The 17690-nt window shown below is 38.8% G+C and overlaps 1 protein-coding gene across 5 annotated transcripts; it reads left to right on the plus strand.

Moving 5' to 3' along the window:
* Positions 1 to 3149: 3149 nt before the first annotated feature.
* On the plus strand, positions 3150 to 17374 carry LOC117208261 (extensin). Of its 5 annotated transcripts, XM_033449290.1 has the most exons (9): positions 3150 to 3339; positions 13597 to 13739; positions 13867 to 14028; positions 14133 to 14288; positions 14414 to 14543; positions 14622 to 14938; positions 15071 to 15300; positions 15334 to 15530; positions 16268 to 17374. In XM_033449290.1, the coding sequence occupies exons 1-9, from the start codon at positions 3337 to 3339 to the stop codon at positions 16973 to 16975; spliced, it is 2046 nt and encodes a 681-aa protein (XP_033305181.1). In that variant the 5' UTR covers positions 3150 to 3336; the 3' UTR covers positions 16976 to 17374. The 5 variants fall into 5 exon arrangements, with proteins under 5 accessions (XP_033305181.1, XP_033305183.1, XP_033305180.1 ...); XM_033449292.1 differs by having other exon boundaries at positions 14622 to 15300; positions 15334 to 15580; positions 16486 to 17374; XM_033449289.1 differs by having other exon boundaries at positions 14622 to 15300.
* Positions 17375 to 17690: the final 316 nt, after the last annotated feature.

The raw sequence follows: 17690 nt of genomic DNA on the forward strand, positions 1-17690 counted from the left end.
TGTATGTTTCTTAAAAATCGATGCGTAATCCGATCTAGCCTTGAATTTGAACGGTTAATTTACTTTAACGGGCCATGATTCAGTCCAGAAAATATAGGCATTGACTGTGACTATTTTATCCGACATAAGGAAACGATCGAATGAGCCTTGATTACGACCTTTTCTATGGTCAATGTAACTTCTTCATTCAGGTGAAAAGTAAATAATAGTAAGAGAAAGGATAGGTTTATATGAAGAAAGGAACTTCATTCATGCGTGGAAATCAGGATACGACCTCAGTATTAATGTCTGAAAGGATAATTATAATTTGCAGGGCCTCCTTTGTTACTATTGCTTCCTTATGCAAAGACAAACTATTTGTTGATTGATTATCCATGATTTCTTTAATGCACAGCAATTCTCATACCGATCTTCTCTCGAAGAATAATTCGAAAAGAATGATCACGGTAGAGTAATTTCGATAATAAGAGCACGAGGGTTCAAAGTCGATTTGTACTACTTAAAACGCGTCCCTCTGTGTTCTAATTCTTTATTGTTATAATCGTAGGAATTCAGCCGTTATTTGTGCAATAGGTTGGCGCAACTACGAAGAAATATGGTTAATAACAGTGAAAACGTTTATGGTGATTACTGTTGTTGTTAGTAATTTAATCTAAAGTTCAGTTTACGACTCCAACTTGAAGAGAGAAATCATGAAGTCGAAGTCAGAAAAGAATTTTTGCTGAAGATTTAAGAGCATGTTGCGGAAGATGTGCTATTATACAAAAAGATCCGACGAAAGCACGTTTACTTCAACAATTTTTATAATTCGTAACGTTATGTACGTGTATACATAGATAATATGAAAGAATTCATTATATCGTTCCAATTTCTGCTTTTGCTTTCAAGAAGAAGTTGAAGAATCAAGATTGATCAACGATTGCAGTAGGGTCAAATATCACGGTTTATCCAACCTTCGATTCGTTATCGAGTGTTAGATCGATCAGATCTATGATCGTTACATCTATTGAGCGAAGAGTGACTCGTATTTTCAGATTCTCTCAAGGTTTCATCAAAGGGAATCTTTCACGTACAACGTTTTATAATCGGTCATTATGAGTAAAGAACGTGATAGCGTCGAATGGACAGTTGCCTAATAGAAACTGGATAGTGAAACTGAAGTGGCGATTTCAATCAATAATTTCGCATTCTCGGCATCATTATATAAATATATATTAGTCGCTATGGATTTACATACACTTATCTACTCGCCAGTTCTTAATGCAATTTAAGGAAAAAGTAACCCAGTTTAACGAAATAAATAAACAATTTCAAGGAATTAATTCTTTTGCCTGTAAGTAATTAACATTCGTTCTAAATGGTTTAAATAAGCCATGCATTTCATACAATTCGAATGAATTAGAACTCTCAGATGTAGTTACGACCAATTACCGGTTTTCGAGCGCTTATTGTATTATTTGTCGGACGAACATCTTGGTTACGGTAACACGGAATGGCGACATCGGTAATGCAGGTGCAAATATACATACGGATCACCAGGGACGGTGAACTCACGTAGCGTTCACGATGATTATGGTCGATCGTCGAGCATCATTGTGTCCGAGGTTCTTCACCTGCTTGAGAATCTACATGAATCTCGATGACAGTGATACGAGTGAGACCTTGCGTAATATAGATTTTCTTATAATCGTCTATTTTACACGGCAGTTTCGTGGAATTTTAACCAATACTTCGTAGAGGATATAATGGATCTAAATAACAAGTTGTCGAGTTGGGAAAGTAAATATAGTAACTTTCGTGTACTTTTGCCTTTTTGAGAATACGCCACATCTTTTACAATATTATTTTCTATTCCTGTTTAGTACTAAGATTAGATCAATTATTGACAAACCCGGATCTGATTCCAGGATTGCAGAAAGCGAACGAAGAAAAATGCTGTCTCGTCGATTTATTACAGCATAATTATGGCAGCACTTACGTACACCCTCTACACCAGAACAAGAGTCTTTCATTCTCCTGAAGAGATAACTTAATTACCCTCAATTATTCAGATAGTATGCGACGGTAGACATTCTGTAACCGTGGAAGTCGACGCTAAATAATTGGGCGAGAACGAGCGGGGGGATGAAGTTTCTTCACTGTTCGACCGCGCTGTCCGCGAACAACTTAATTACAAAGTGTTACGCAGTTTCTTGGTGGTGTATTATGTGATTACGATATATTACGTGTCTACTTTCTACGGTCGTTTTAACGAGATTTGTTTTTGCAACTTTTTTGAGAAAAATTCTAGAAAGACCTCAAAAGTATAAAAGAGTAAGTAATCATAAAATGTCAGTGGTCGGTGAAATCTTGACGAATATTTCGAGTGAAGATAGTAATAATATAATTAGATGTTTTGCATATTATACCGCATTTCAATTAAGAGAATTTAATCAAATATGAATACGTTCGATGCGAAACCCTTGATCAAGCAAAAATCTGATCCACAAGTATCTTATGCGTAAGTTTACTTAATAGAAGTACACCGTTCGCCCGTTAAACAATAAATTTCATTTTAATGGGTGGGTAACATAATGGGTAGCAGTAACATAATCTCAGATGACGGTGACTCCCACCATTGCCAGTGTAACGAACGAACGTGAATGTCCTTCGATCGTGAGCCTGCGAGAGTGAAATTACCTCATCCCGTAATCAGAACAGAGTTTGTGACCGCATCGATCGATCTCCCTTTAATCATCCACGTGTGCGCTACAAAGGAAACCACGATGTCGAATCTGCTAATCGCTGATTTACTTCTTCATCGAAATATGTAGCCGTTGCCGCAAAGCATGGTGAACATTCAAGACGAATGTCCTTCGGTATCGGCGCACGTTAGACATCCACGAGGATAGTCAAACGCGACGTCGGACCTTTTCAGACGACGTTGTACATCGTCCCGTCCTTCTTGCTAGCCAACGACTCTCACTTTCTCCTTCTCTGTCTCTCTTTCTCTCCTTTCCTCCCTCTACACATTTCAGTCGCTCTAGCTGCCGGCCGTTGGTCTTTCTTTCTCTTTCCACTCTATTCACCTCGTCTCACGAACAAAACGAAGAGTTACAGCATCCTCCCGTGGACGTCGGTTCGCAATAATCGCATGGACCGAACGTTTTACCCCCACCAGTCAATCGGGTGAATCCTATAAATGCTCTCCACGTTCCTCGAGACGAAGAAGTCACCTCTCTCGGGACCACCAAGCGCACCCGCGAGACATGTGTCCGTGTTGAGTGTCCCATTGCGCACGGTGACCAGTTTTTTGGTTCAGAAAGGCCAAAAAATATAAGATCGCGACCACGAAAGATGGTAAGTAAAGTGCGGCGACGGACCAAGTGACTCGAATGTGGGGGTTGATTACGGACGCGAGACGGGTTCAGGGTGAACGAGAGGGAACGAGACGTCATTACGATACGATGGACACGATAGACCGCGTAGGATTGTGTGGAACGATTGGAAAATTAATACATATTTGAAAAATATATATAGTATCTGTGGTGAAAGTGTTTTTTCCGATGATTTCACGCTAATTGTTGTTGGTGCGTTCTCGTTGAGAACGAAGGGTGAAATAGAAAATCATCGTGTGTTTGCTTCGATACTAGTTGTGTTCCGGAGAATAGTTTTGAAAAATTCACAGTATTAAGGTTACTCCGTTGTGATCGAATTTTTGTTGAATTCCTTATGGAGATATAGTTGTATTGAAATTCTAATTATTCTTCGTATGTAACAACGAATTATCGTTGCTCCATAGAAAGTTCATCCCGTCTAAAGATTTCTCCTCAGTCCAAGTCGTTCTTGGAACCCAAAAAAACATTGCTCGTCTCGATGAGGCAATTCTTTCTTAGAGAAAATCGCTTTGAGCTTTTATTCAACGTGTAAAGGGCCCATTGTGCCCCAAACGTCCCGAAAAACATTTTCATTGTGGAATTTTCGAGTTGTGCCGCGACTTCACTTTCGTTTTTGCAAAACATCGTTTCCACTGGTGAGCTTACTGCTTGGTATTTACATGTACGGTCGCATCCACAGCCTCGCAAGAATTAATACCGAGATACAAGCATTAACCAGCTGTTAGCGCGCGAAATATCAAAGGTTATCATTGTTCCTTAACTTGAAATCCACCTTTCTGGAGCCTCCGTTTCCCAACCGTCAATCTCAAACATTGAACATCATCGATAGCGTCGTAGCCCCGAGCATGGAGAAAAATCGTTTTCGAAAGAATGAGGTTACGACGTGTCACAAGAATCTTAAGTAAGATGAAGTTTCTTGAAGTAAATGGAATTTGTGATTGCGATACGTTTGAGAGTAAAATAATGTTATTGCGAATAAAATTTCTGTAAAATTTTAATTAGAAAAATGTAACTCTATTTTGTTATATTTTTATATTTTTCGTGACAATTTTTTTAAGTCTTTGAGTATTTGAAAATTAATTGTTATAATAAGAAAAATGTCCGACGAAAATTCAGGAGAAAAATATTTCTCCCACGCAAATTATACAGCTGTTCGAATTATAATTTTCTCCAAGCTACGATTATTCAAATCGATTGTATTAATACCCATGTACGTATCTCCTATTTACTATGCGTTTAGGTAAAGGCAGCTCTCCGGTCACGTAATATAGAAATTTTTAGCCGCGAAAGGTCAACAGTGTAATTCTGTCATAAAAAAAAGATACCGTGCCATCAAAATATTCGTACGTCATTAGAAACTTCATCGCATCGATGACGTAATTTCTTTTATGGTTTCTTCTTCAATTCGATGTTAAATTATGGTCTGTCACTAGTGACCGTATGTATACGCGTCACTTTAAGATACAGATGTAACAGTTGCTCAAGAGTTTCAATAGATGAAAGATTCATCTTTTAATTATATCTTAACACGTTTAACGTATTTGAAGCTTTTTTACTTGATTAAAAAAAGCGAACAGTTGAATACATCGATCAAAGAGTTAGAAGCGTGAAATCGCCGTGAACATTAGACTATTACCCGCGTCATTGATTTAGAAATTAATTATCCCGAGGAATACCTGATTGAATCACTCAATTGAAATTCGCTCATCGACTGAAAGACTGATTGCTATCTGTACAGGTTTCTAGCTCAGTGATGCGTCGATATGACGCGTTGGTCAGTAAAATTCACTTGTCGGCGTCAGTCGGGGCAGAATACCAACATGTATCAATCTCTCGCCTATTATGTAGCCGCAGATTTTCCTAATTAATGCCATCCTTGCGTAGAAACGTGATTTCCTTCGATATTTCTTTTCACGAATGCAACAAGGCCGTGGAACTCTAACCTATCGTCATTTATTAATCATTCGAACAACTTCATTAAGCTATACAGAATAATTCCGTGAAAAAATTTTTGAATACATAGTGAACGACGAAAAAGATAGTTTGACCAGGTTGCAACTCGTTTCATAACGTTATACAGTCATGATTGATTTCACAATTTTCCTTTTAAAAGTCTTCACGAACTTGAGAAGTATCAGCTGTATCAGAACTTTCAACCATAACTTAAATTGCCTTATGATTGATAATAAAAATATACTACCTTGCGAAAACGTGTTTGGTAAACAGTAGTATACAGTAACAAACGTAAAATTGGTCGTAACCTATCGCATAATATTCGTGGTATCGTTTAATAGGCTAATAAACTGAGGAAGTGCGTAACGCGTCGGAATGCGATAAAAAGTTCTAGATTTGTATTTTGTTACGTAGAATAAGAAGTTATTAATAAATGTTACATATTTTTGCATTTATAGGAAATTTAAAACATGCACAGAATGCACACGATATGCAAAGATAGATGAGATATCTGAAAGGTAGTACTCGTTACGATCTTTAATGGGTGAAACGAATCTCTTCTTAGATTTCATTCCTGCGGCTGAATTCATAAAAATAGGAATTTGCATAAACATCCGCAGTTTACCGACTTAACATTCACTGAGTTGCCAATGTGTTTGTACTTCGGTCACAGTTTCGTGAGAGCTATGAACTTATTCGACAAATGATTTTTCCAAGATCTGCATCGTCAATATGACGCAAAAGCCACCATGATGCCACAAGAATTACGAACAATTACGAAAATTGATTAATTCATCGTTTGCCAATCGCTCGATTCGTTCTGTGACGTTAAAATGATGAATTGATTATGTGACTTGCCTTTGAGACGTGAGACGCGAACGTGATTTAGTCTATCAGAAGACTTCGATTCCTTCGAATTAGCATCTTTCATTATGCTACGGTTTGACAGAATTCCTTTTTCCATGCTACCACTCGACCATAATCACGATTTATCAAGAGATCTATCATCGACGACTAATCTGTCGAAGCTGACATTTATAACCAATGACGAACAATGCCTCGCTAGAAGCGATAATCAGGTGATCTTTCATAGAACTGACATTTGCTCCCAGGGAACAATTTTTTTGCACTCATTGTCCGTTTCAACTGTTTGTATTTCTTATCTGGTGACTCTTGCGTAGTGAATCGTGGTTGCATTTTCCGCTCCCACGCCTACAGAGGTTTCCAATCCCTGTTTCCGCAAGTTCTTGCCTGAATTTCAATTCCTTTGAATACTAATATCGCAAGTTTAGTACAACTTACAACCGATGGTACCCTGTAGAATGTGCAATCAAACTAACTAATCCAAGACAGTACCATTCAACAGATTACAATAGTTCACGAAAGTATTTGAGCAAACGTATTTTAGCGAACAAAACTTATACATATATAATATTTTAAAAGTTTATTAACACTGTAACAAGAAACACTTCTTTTATATTAATCAAATATGAAAACAATCAGAAAACTACATCCTGTAATTACTCTGTCAGTACATTTCCAGATATGTTTCAACATATCAGGTAGTAACACCTGATTGCAGTGCTAATGAAATTTTAGAATATTTCATATAATTATCCGGGTGAGCTATTATATATTTATCAATCGAAGTTTAAAGTTTACCACAGTGTTCATGATGGGAACAAGATCGACTGTTCGTCGACGTGACCACTGACAAATGTCAAAAAGCATAGCAAATAGAAGCAGAGAAACCACAAAGCGAAGATCAATGATAGTTGGTCTCAGATGGGGCGATTGACATCTACCGCAAACAACTTTCATATTCTCAAACGACTGCTATTGAACCACCGCCCCGCTCTTTTGTGCCCTGATGATGTTCTCGTGTTTGAAGTTTAGTGCCTTCATATATCCACCTGTCCGTACTCCCTCTGTATGCCGTAATACAGCCTTGATGAGAAGGATGAGCGTCTAGCGTCTGAATTCCACGCGTTCTTTTCTCCAAGCATCATCTGAGAGATTTCAATTAGAGACCTCATGTGGGTGGGTGTTGGATTTTGCTCGGCAGAATCGATAATTGCGTTGCACGCCAAATTTAGTGTGAACTATGAAGTCATTGGTATTGGGCATTATCATTATCCGAGACGTTGGACATTAATTCGACAAGAAATGTTATGGTAATTTAGCAAAATTTTATAGATATTATATGACAATGGCAGGCCATATTTTATAACACACCTTATAACGTAATCTCAACGCTGAGTAGATCGTGGAATTGAAACAGTAAACGGTATAAGTGCTTACAAGTAGAGATATACAGTGAAAACAAAAATTCATTTCTGTTAATTTTGACACTTACGCCATTTATCGCTTGAACGTTATGGGCCTTCAATGTTTGCCAATTTCAGAGATTCAGGAAAATGGTAAAAATTTTGTCTGGCTTCCATTTTCTTCAATCACAATTTAGTTGGCAGATAATTTATATTTTATCTACAAAAGGAAAAAACATTTTTTATTTTTGGTACACTTGCAACATTTACCGTCTGAAATATTTAAATAAAAAAATTAAAGAATTATGATTTTGTCACGATAATTAATCTTGTATTCGCTTTAATTAATAAAACTCGTCTCTTCTCCCGGTTATGTCATCTTACTGCAAGTTTATTGCAACTTTTATGATTGGAAAGTTCGAGCGATAAATTAACAAGTGTTAAATTCGATAGGAAAGAGTACATTCATCGCCGGAGGAGCGTCAATTTTTGTTGTAACTGTCATGACTAGTGGTTATTGCCACGTTAAAGAATGAATGTTAGCGCTATGTTAATAATGTCAGATTATATATCCTTCGAGAATTACTACATAACGAAATATCGCGTAACAACTCTTACAATTTTGCAACGGGAATGTAAAACATGCAACAAATGTATAAATCGAAGTAAACGTCACTTTAAATATACATACCTTTGTATCTAATTCTCCACATCACCACAATTAATTAGCTCTTCAAGTGTAATTTAATCGCAAGGAACTTTCTTTTTCAGCGACTTCATTTTCGATATCTTGAAAAAATATCAATTAAACGAGGACTTTTGTATCTCTAAAAGATTTTGTAATAATTTGGAAATAATTTTGTATCGACGGCATAACCAAAAGAGTATCGTCCATAAGATTCAGAGGATCGTGAATAATCATTTTTGCGTCGGCCGATCGAACATGAGATCGTCGCTATGGCATTTTGATTGCGTAACGATCGGCCATGGCTGGACCAAATTGACCAATAAATTTCACGATGATCCATGCTCTTTCACATAAGAACGATAAATAATTGTCGGCTCTTCCTTCTACTTTTTCTTTCTGTTTTTATTTTTTTTCTTTTCATCTGGCCCGATCGCAATTTCTGTTCCTTTTTTGTATATCGTCCGAGACGAGATCCAGCGGCCAAGTTATAACTTTGTTTACGTAATAGTTATAACACTTTTTCCTGCGATCTTCAACCTTTTCTCAAAAAGGATTCACAGGTAGCTCTCTGTTCGGCAATTCGTGACTCGTGGAGCATAACATACTCCGATTCCTTCGATTGCGTCAGTGAACGTTAGTTAGAACAACGATATCGTCTATGGTGAACGAGGCAACACTTATAGAGACGACACGCTATGCTTATTTATTAAATGTTTTGTGAATTTATCCATGAGTTAAATTTATAATCAAACGAAGATAATGTACATTAATAAGATTTATTAAGGATATCTAATATTTATTCTAAATGAAGATTAGGAAGGAAAGACAAGATAAACTAACTTCTTCCATTTTTTACATAGGTGCAGGTTTTAAATATTCACTATGTTTTTTTCATATAATCAATCCCATGTTACGAAAATTGTTCTTTTATTTATTATATATTTAAGCGTATATTTATCCATCTTTTTTATAACTTTAGATATATTATTCGTTATTAAGATATTGTTACAATATAAAAATGTCGTTTGTTAATAATCATACCTTTAGTTACTACAAAACCAACTATATAACTGATATAACAATTTTTTAAGGCTTTTATATTAAAATATTTCCTTTTTTTTAAGATACAGTAACACTAAAATAAGAAAAATTGACAAGAATGTACTTATCGTGTTTTCTCCTGCAATTATCAAATGAAACACTGCACCAAAAAGTTTTGTACACACTATATACTACATACAAAGGATGAAAAGTCATGAATTTCCAAAGAAAACATTCGGTTATAAAAACGTTCATTTGTATTGAAGAAACGTTACATTGTCTCAAGAGTTGAAAGGAAATGTTCTTACTCATTTTCCTCGACAGGATCGTATGATAAAAACGCTTGTCGCTGAATGTCATTTGCATCCTCGTATAAACGCTATCGCAGAGAGCAGTAGAACACCGGCGATTTTTTTTCTCGTCCCAATAGAACAAAGCCGATCTTTGTTATGGTAATTAGTAAAAGTACGCGAACATTTCGTCGTGTCATCGTCCTCCAATTTTTTTCGCTGCATTCCTCCTTGATTTTGCGATGGTTGCATGCATTGTTACATGGGTGGGGAGATACGAGCGAACTGTGGCGTACCGTACTTTCTCCGGAGACGTACTTCTTTTCGCGCATCGTGACGCGTGACAGTGGCCTGCCCTGTTTAATTCATCGGCACGATCCACGAGAGAAATTCGTCACGTAGTAGCCTAAAGTGGTAGTTTGTGCGATCACGAAAACAATGAGGGTGATTACGAATCTACTTTATTCTTTCGTTACTCCTTTGACTTTGGAAAGGCTGCTGGATTGTTCAAATTTTTCCGAGAACGTTGAAACCTATTAGACTGTAAGATTAAGGCATATGCCCCATTTTTGAAGTTATGCTTCATTTATATTAGCTATTTCGTGGAAGGATCAAGAAGGAATTTTTTAAATCTAAATAAGTATCAATAATAATAATAATAATAGAGAAATCTGAATAAGAAGAAAGTTTGTGTGGTAGATGTTGAATATGGGATTAATAGGTGAATATCTTTGAGAATAAAGTTATAAATGATAGAATGCACCTACGACTAAAAGTGGAGCATTCTTTAAATAAAAATATAATTTTATGAAATGTATGCGCGTATGGGATCGAAGGAAGAGATTACAGATATTGCTCGGTCAGAAATGTCCTATTAATCTTTACCGTAAACCTGGCCGTAAATTAAAACTGTCTAAAGCAGTAATTGGCAACCTTCTGTTTTCATAATGTTGGCAATTTATGTATACTCATTTATTTGTCAAATAAGGCACTTAGGTAATGTGCATCGACATCTTCTAATTGTACAGTGACACGGACCGATAATAACAAGACTTGATGTAATTGCTATTAATTTTCTTCAACGTAAGACGATACTTCAACACTCATTAAAATAACCGCTTTGCTAACTTAAACCTCCTACTGTTTAATGTTTTTACTTTCAATAAAAAAAATTGTATAGCTTCTAAATGATTAAGTTGTTACATACCTAAACAATTCAGATATTACGAATCATTACTTCCATTATCTATTTCTTTAATGGCAGGATAATTAAAACGCGATAAGGTATCACGCGAAACTAAATCGAAAACCACCCACGAGCATCCGTCACGCATTAATTAAACTCAATTTATACCTGTTCCGCTTATAACTCCACTTAGTCTTCTTTTCTGCTCTCGTGAAAATGATTTCCCTTCTACCCGGTTGCCATTTTCGTTGTTCGCCGCGCGAGTTACGACAAACCTCGATGGATACGCCACGATGTTTCTTTCTTCGTTTAATAAGTACTCGCATTAGCAGTGCACGAAGCAGAATAATTAGAAAGCCATATTCTCGAAGACGCGTTGCTCAGACTTTATTAGTACAGGTAAAGATGCAACCCGCGCCTTCGCTATTATGCAAGATGTCATTTTTGCTCGTATCATAGTTGATCTAGCCGTTTGTCTATTGAACGGAACTCGTCTGTCCGATTCAAATCAACCGAAGATAAATCATCCGGTTATAATGCGATAAATGGGTGTTCGATCGTAAAAAATTCAAAGCGAAATTATGTTTCTGATATTTTATGTTGCCTCTTGAATGATATCATAGATATTATTACTCAACGTTTACCATTCATGAATAATTATGAATCTTCTTAAAAATGCAAATATGTATTAAATATCTAAAAGATTTGAAGGGTACCATTGAACTACAATCACTCGCGAAAGAACTTGAGCCCTTATGTAGTCGTGTTTCAATTCATATGCTATTGGAATTTCAAAAATATTTCAATGACATACATAGTGTATTCATACAAATTTTCTATAAAGTTTCTATAAAGTGTTCTATATATTTGTAAAAGTTTTAATGTAATATTTTCACGAGCCATCGTAGTTTCGAATCTTCTTTCGAGAATCTTTTGTCGGTGTGAACGGTGAACCAAGTAACCAAATGCAGCTGTAGGCAGTTCTAGCTATTACGACACAATTTTGCACCTGAAGCCGCGCGAACTGCTGACCCATAGGAAACTGTTGTCATATTGGTTTCTCATTAGAACCGAAGACGTTCTAGACGTACAGTTTGCAACTTTCCCTAGGTGCAAATAAAACGTTGATGGGGCTACTAAGATGTGGCTAATTGTTTGCACTATTCATCCTTGCACCTGAATATCTTTTAAAGCTTTGCTAGTATTAATGATAGAATTTCTCGCTAGCCCGACATAATTACTTCTACGCTATGGAGGTTGCATAATGTAAATTAATGGAACGTTATAAATCAGAAAGTTAGAACGGTACTATTTTAATAAATAATAATAATGAAACATCATTCATTATGTTCTTTAAGTTAAACCTCTTGACACAAGCGGCTCGATATACATTAAATATTTCACCAGATGCTACCTATATTATCTTCTTTTCTACAGAAACAATGTTGTATAAGAAATTTCTCAAGTCACGAATATCCCCAGAGGTTAAGGAGGCTTGATTTCGCAACCTCACCGACAAAGATTGATCGTACTAAATTGTACTAAATTGTACTAAAAAGAAAATATAATTTTCGTTCCCAAAGTACTGCAGAGGAAAGTTTGTCTATGCAAAATGTCGCGAACAAAAATTATAACCGATTTTCTAATTACTTAAAAATAATCATGAATGGCAAACGTGTTTCTTTACATAAATTATAGTACTTCTAAGAATTACGAAGGATCTTTGTTGAAGTCAAGGACTAGTTCATTAGCAGTATCCGAGAAGAGTGAAACGAAAGCGTGAGACCTCAAAATTTCTCAAGAAACGGTAACCTTGCGATCTATATCGGTTGTTCCGCAAATCTAGCCGTGACACCACTTATACATCAGTAGCCTTTCACATACTGACGAAAGAGATTCTCTCCCCATAGCCCGCGCGATCCTCCTATATAAATTATACGCCTAAAGGTCACTGGACGTTTCTTCGAGCCAGAACCATCATTCGTAGCGGCGCTCACGATGTCGTAAACGGATAAGACGGTTTTAAATTTCTGGGCAACGAAGCTTCCATCAGCTTTCTCTGATTTATGACGCTTATTCAATCAACGAAAAATAATTACGTCGGATGGTAGCATTATTATGATTCGATCGAATTAATTCGAAACATTCAATAGTTTATTGCAAAGATACATACATACAAAATATGACAATAAACACTTTTCAACGATGTAAAATCACGCGGTCAAATGGGCATACTCCTCGCGTAGGATATTGACTGTATTAAAAACAGCTAATAAATAACGTACGCTATTTTAAGTATGAAACTAATTAACGAGAGAAGGAAGATAAGAATCGCGACGTGAATTAGAATAGTGAAGTTAAATGCGCACATGTGAAGTTAATCATATGATGGTTGGTTAAACTCAGGAACAGAAAATATTAGGGTTAGAAAGCATCTTCAGCCTGGATAGGACATTGATCAAAAATTCCAAATGACAGGTTTTGAAGATTAAGTACATAATGATCAATGACATGCTGAATGCTGTATCTCGCACGAACGAACCTTTCACGATCACTAGTGTATCACACAAGATGTATCGTAGTCGAGACAGGTTATGTAAGTTCTTGGTTAAGGCGTGAGATAATCCCACGAAGACAATCTTCGATATATCATGGCCAATTGCGTGGCGATCCATGATCTAATACATATATTTCGAATTCATTCAGGTTAATAATTGAGATCATTATTGTACATTTATGTGTGAGATGTTTGATTTATATGAAAGATAATAATGACATGTATTTTCTGATTCAGCGAATCTTGTGGATTGCCACAATAGTGGCAGTGCTCTCCACATACCATGCGCAAGCATCGAGTGAGAAGAGCAAAAGGGCGATAGCAAGCAATGGAGGCTATATCTATGAGCCACCAAATGAAATATTCACGCTACCCCCGAGGTAAGAATTGATTGCAAAATTTTGTGTAAAACATTGTACGATCATTTACATAATTACTCGAACAAATGTACACACAAGTAGCTTTAACATTTTGGCTACAGTAGTCAGTTATACAAATTTTCAACAGACCAACGTCGAGACCACCGACAGCAGTGACTCATGGATATCCAACATCGCACGCATCATCAAGCACACTGCGTCCTGTAACAACGGCACCATATACCTATCCAACACCACAAAAATTCACAACGTCACGCACACCATCTTATCCTTATCCAACTCCATCACAGTAAGAATTGATCGAAAATTCATCTTAGAACATGATGCGATTATTCTAGATGTAACTTTGATATAAATTTAAATCATAATGTATATACCACAATTATCTCACAGACCAACAAAAAGTCCACCATCAAAGACTACAGGATATTATTACGAAACACCTAGTAGGCCATATACGCCACCTCAGACAACATCATATGTTCCACCAAGGACTGATCGTCCTGCAACAACACCAGGACTTTCACCTCGGCCGACTTCACCACCGCAGTAAGCATTTGTAGAAACTTGAATTTAGAAAATTGTAAAGAACTTGATATTATTAGACTGATGAAACTATAATTTGTAGGACAACTTGTAATAAAATCATCATATATGAATACACTTTCTTACAGAAGGCCAACGATAAGAACATCTCCAGGGTATAATTATCCAACACCTGAAAATCCATTTACGCTGCCGCCTCAACGACCGTCTCCACGCCCTCAACCACCCAGAACCCCAGCACCACCTCCACCTTTCCCACCACAAACACCAAGACCTCCATCTCCTCCGCAGCCACCACGACCTCCAACTCCACCACCATATGTACCTCCATCTCCTCCACAACCACCAAGACCTCCAACGCCACCACCATATGTACCTCCATCTCCTCCACAACCACCAAGACCTCCAACGCCACCACCATATGTACCTCCATCTCCTCCACAACCACCAAGACCTCCAACGCCACCACCATATGTACCTCCATCTCCTCCACAACCACCAAGACCTCCAACGCCACCACCATATGTACCACCATCTCCTCCGCAACCACCGCGACCACCGACGCCACCACCGTATGTGCCACCATCTCCACCACAAACACCAAGAACACCACCAACTGGTTACACTTATAAAACACCATCACACCCATTTACATATTCACCTCCTACACCATCACGGCCTTCAACACAACCACCAAGAACACCACCGCCTGGACCACCATCAACTGGTTACACTTATCAAACACCATCACACCCATTTACACATCCACCGCCAAGACCTTCAACACAACCACCAAGAACACCACCACCTAGACCACAGACACCTTATTTGCCTCCAACACCACAACCTCCAAAAACACCAGCACCACCACCACCTTTTCCTCCGCAACCACCACAAACGCCAAGACCTCCATTACCTCCGCAGCCTCCACAACCTCCAAGGCCACCTTCTCCACCACGACCACCCGTGACACCACCACCTAAACCACCAACACCGTATTTACCTCCTTCGCCGCCACAACCACCAAAGACCCCACCACCTTTCCCAACGCAACCACCACAAACACCAAGACCACCTTCACCCCCACGGCCGCCTCAAACTCCAAGACCACCTGCTACATCTGCACCGGGCTATCTGCCTCCCGTACCACCTACGCCTCCACCAAGACCACCGCTTCCGCCACAGCCACCAAGGCCTCCGACTCCACCACCATATGTACCGCCATCTCCTCCACAACCACCAAGGCCTCCAACTCCACCACCATATGTACCGCCATCTCCTCCACAACCACCAAGGCCTCCAACTCCACCACCTAGGCCCCCAACTCCACCACCTAGGCCCCCAACTCCACAACCATATTTACCCCCATCTCCTCCACAGCCACCAAGACCTCCAACTCCACCACCATATGTACCTCCATCTCCTCCACAACCACCAAGACCACCAACTCCACCACCATATATACCTCCATCTCCTCCACAACCACCAAGACCACCAACTCCACCACCATATGTACCTCCATCTCCTCCACAACCACCAAGACCACCAACTCCACCACCATATGTACCTCCAACTCCGCCACCTAGGCCTCCAACCCCACAACCATATTTACCCCCATCTCCTCCACAGCCGCCAAAACCTCCAACTCCACCACCATATGTACCTCCATCTCCTCCACAACCACCAAGACCACCAACTCCACCACCATATGACCACCAACTCCACCACCATATGTACCATCTCCTCCACAACCACCAAGACCACCAACTCCACCACCATATGTACCTCCAACTCCGCCACCTAGGCCTCCAACCCCACAACCATATTTACCCCCATCTCCTCCACAGCCGCCAAAACCTCCAACTCCACCACCATATGTACCTCCATCTCCACCACAGCCACCAAGACCTCCGACTCCACCACCATATGTACCTCCATCCCCTCCACAACCACCAAGACCACCAACTCCACCACCATATGTACCTCCAACTCCACCACCCAAGCCTCCAACCCCACAACCATATTTACCCCCATCTCCACCACAGCCACCAAGACCTCCGACTCCACCACCATATGTACCTCCAACTCCGCCACCTAGGCCTCCAACCCCACAACCATATTTACCCCCATCTCCTCCACAACCGCCAAAACCTCCAACTCCACCACCATATATACCTCCATCTCCTCCACAACCACCAAGGCCTCCAACTCCCCCACAACCGCCAAGACCTCCAACTCCTCCACAACCACCAAAGCCTCCAACTCCACCGCCTTACCCTAAACCATCAACGCATGGCGGCTCGTACTTACCTCCAGACGATCAGACTACTTCAAGGACTACTCCAAGATATACCACTGTCCACACAACACCAAGTCCATTCCCACCAACACATAGAACTCCATTTACTACCTTGTCCACATCTAGTACACCTTATCATCCAACAGTACCAAGCACGCGACCTCCGCCATATCTCCCACCCTCTTCTCCCACTACGCCACGTGTTACGGTAACTCCGCCACCTCCACCAACTCCAATTTATACTCTCGTACCAACATCGACTATCTACACTGCCCCACCAACTGGTAGACCAGCTCCACCACCAACTTTACCACCAACCACGAAGAGGCCTATTGGTTATTTCTACGATGTACCAGAGAATCCACTGGAATTACCACCCTTCGTTCGATGAAGACGGGCAATGTTTTTGCCCTCTTTTTTGTAATTTTTAAATGTATAGTATACAAAGCTATTTATGGATCACCATAGGAAATGATAAGCAATCTGTAATCGAAAAATGGGTGAAAACGATATGACAGGTTTGCTGTATATATTATATCCAGTAGCTTGTACTATATACGTTTAACTAGAATGGTAATTATTGTAAGTGTAACGAATGCTTCGAACAAAGTCGTAAAGTAGTTTACAATGAAATGATTGGAATAATAATAATTGATTTAAAAAGCTGATGATGCTGTGTTACATTTGTGTAAGAAAAATACAGTGAATATAAGATAAAATGGATGCACATAACTTTGTACATCTGACACACGCATATTACAAAAGAAATAAAAAATTTATATAAAAAATAGCTGTCGTTTCGTGTTTCATTTCACAAAATTAAAATATATAGAAGATAGAAACCAGTCGTGACATATGATAAATACTTCTGTTATATTACTTGATCGTTTCGATGTAACATTTTCGGAAGATCGAAAGTGAGGTACACCTGATTTGCCAGAGGGTCTTGAGAATCACCTTTTCGCCTACGACATCCTCTTCTCTCATGAATATTAACTCATGATTATGAAATGCATTCGAGAATTCAGAATAACGCGACGGGCTTGAACAAACACTATAAATCGAAAATAGTTTGCTGTTGCAATCAATCGAGAGTTATTTTACAT

The sequence above is a fragment of the Bombus bifarius genome, unplaced genomic scaffold (genome assembly GCF_011952205.1).
Source record: "Bombus bifarius isolate JDL3187 unplaced genomic scaffold, Bbif_JDL3187 scf7180000008058, whole genome shotgun sequence".
Classification (NCBI taxonomy): Eukaryota; Metazoa; Arthropoda; class Insecta; order Hymenoptera; family Apidae; genus Bombus; species Bombus bifarius.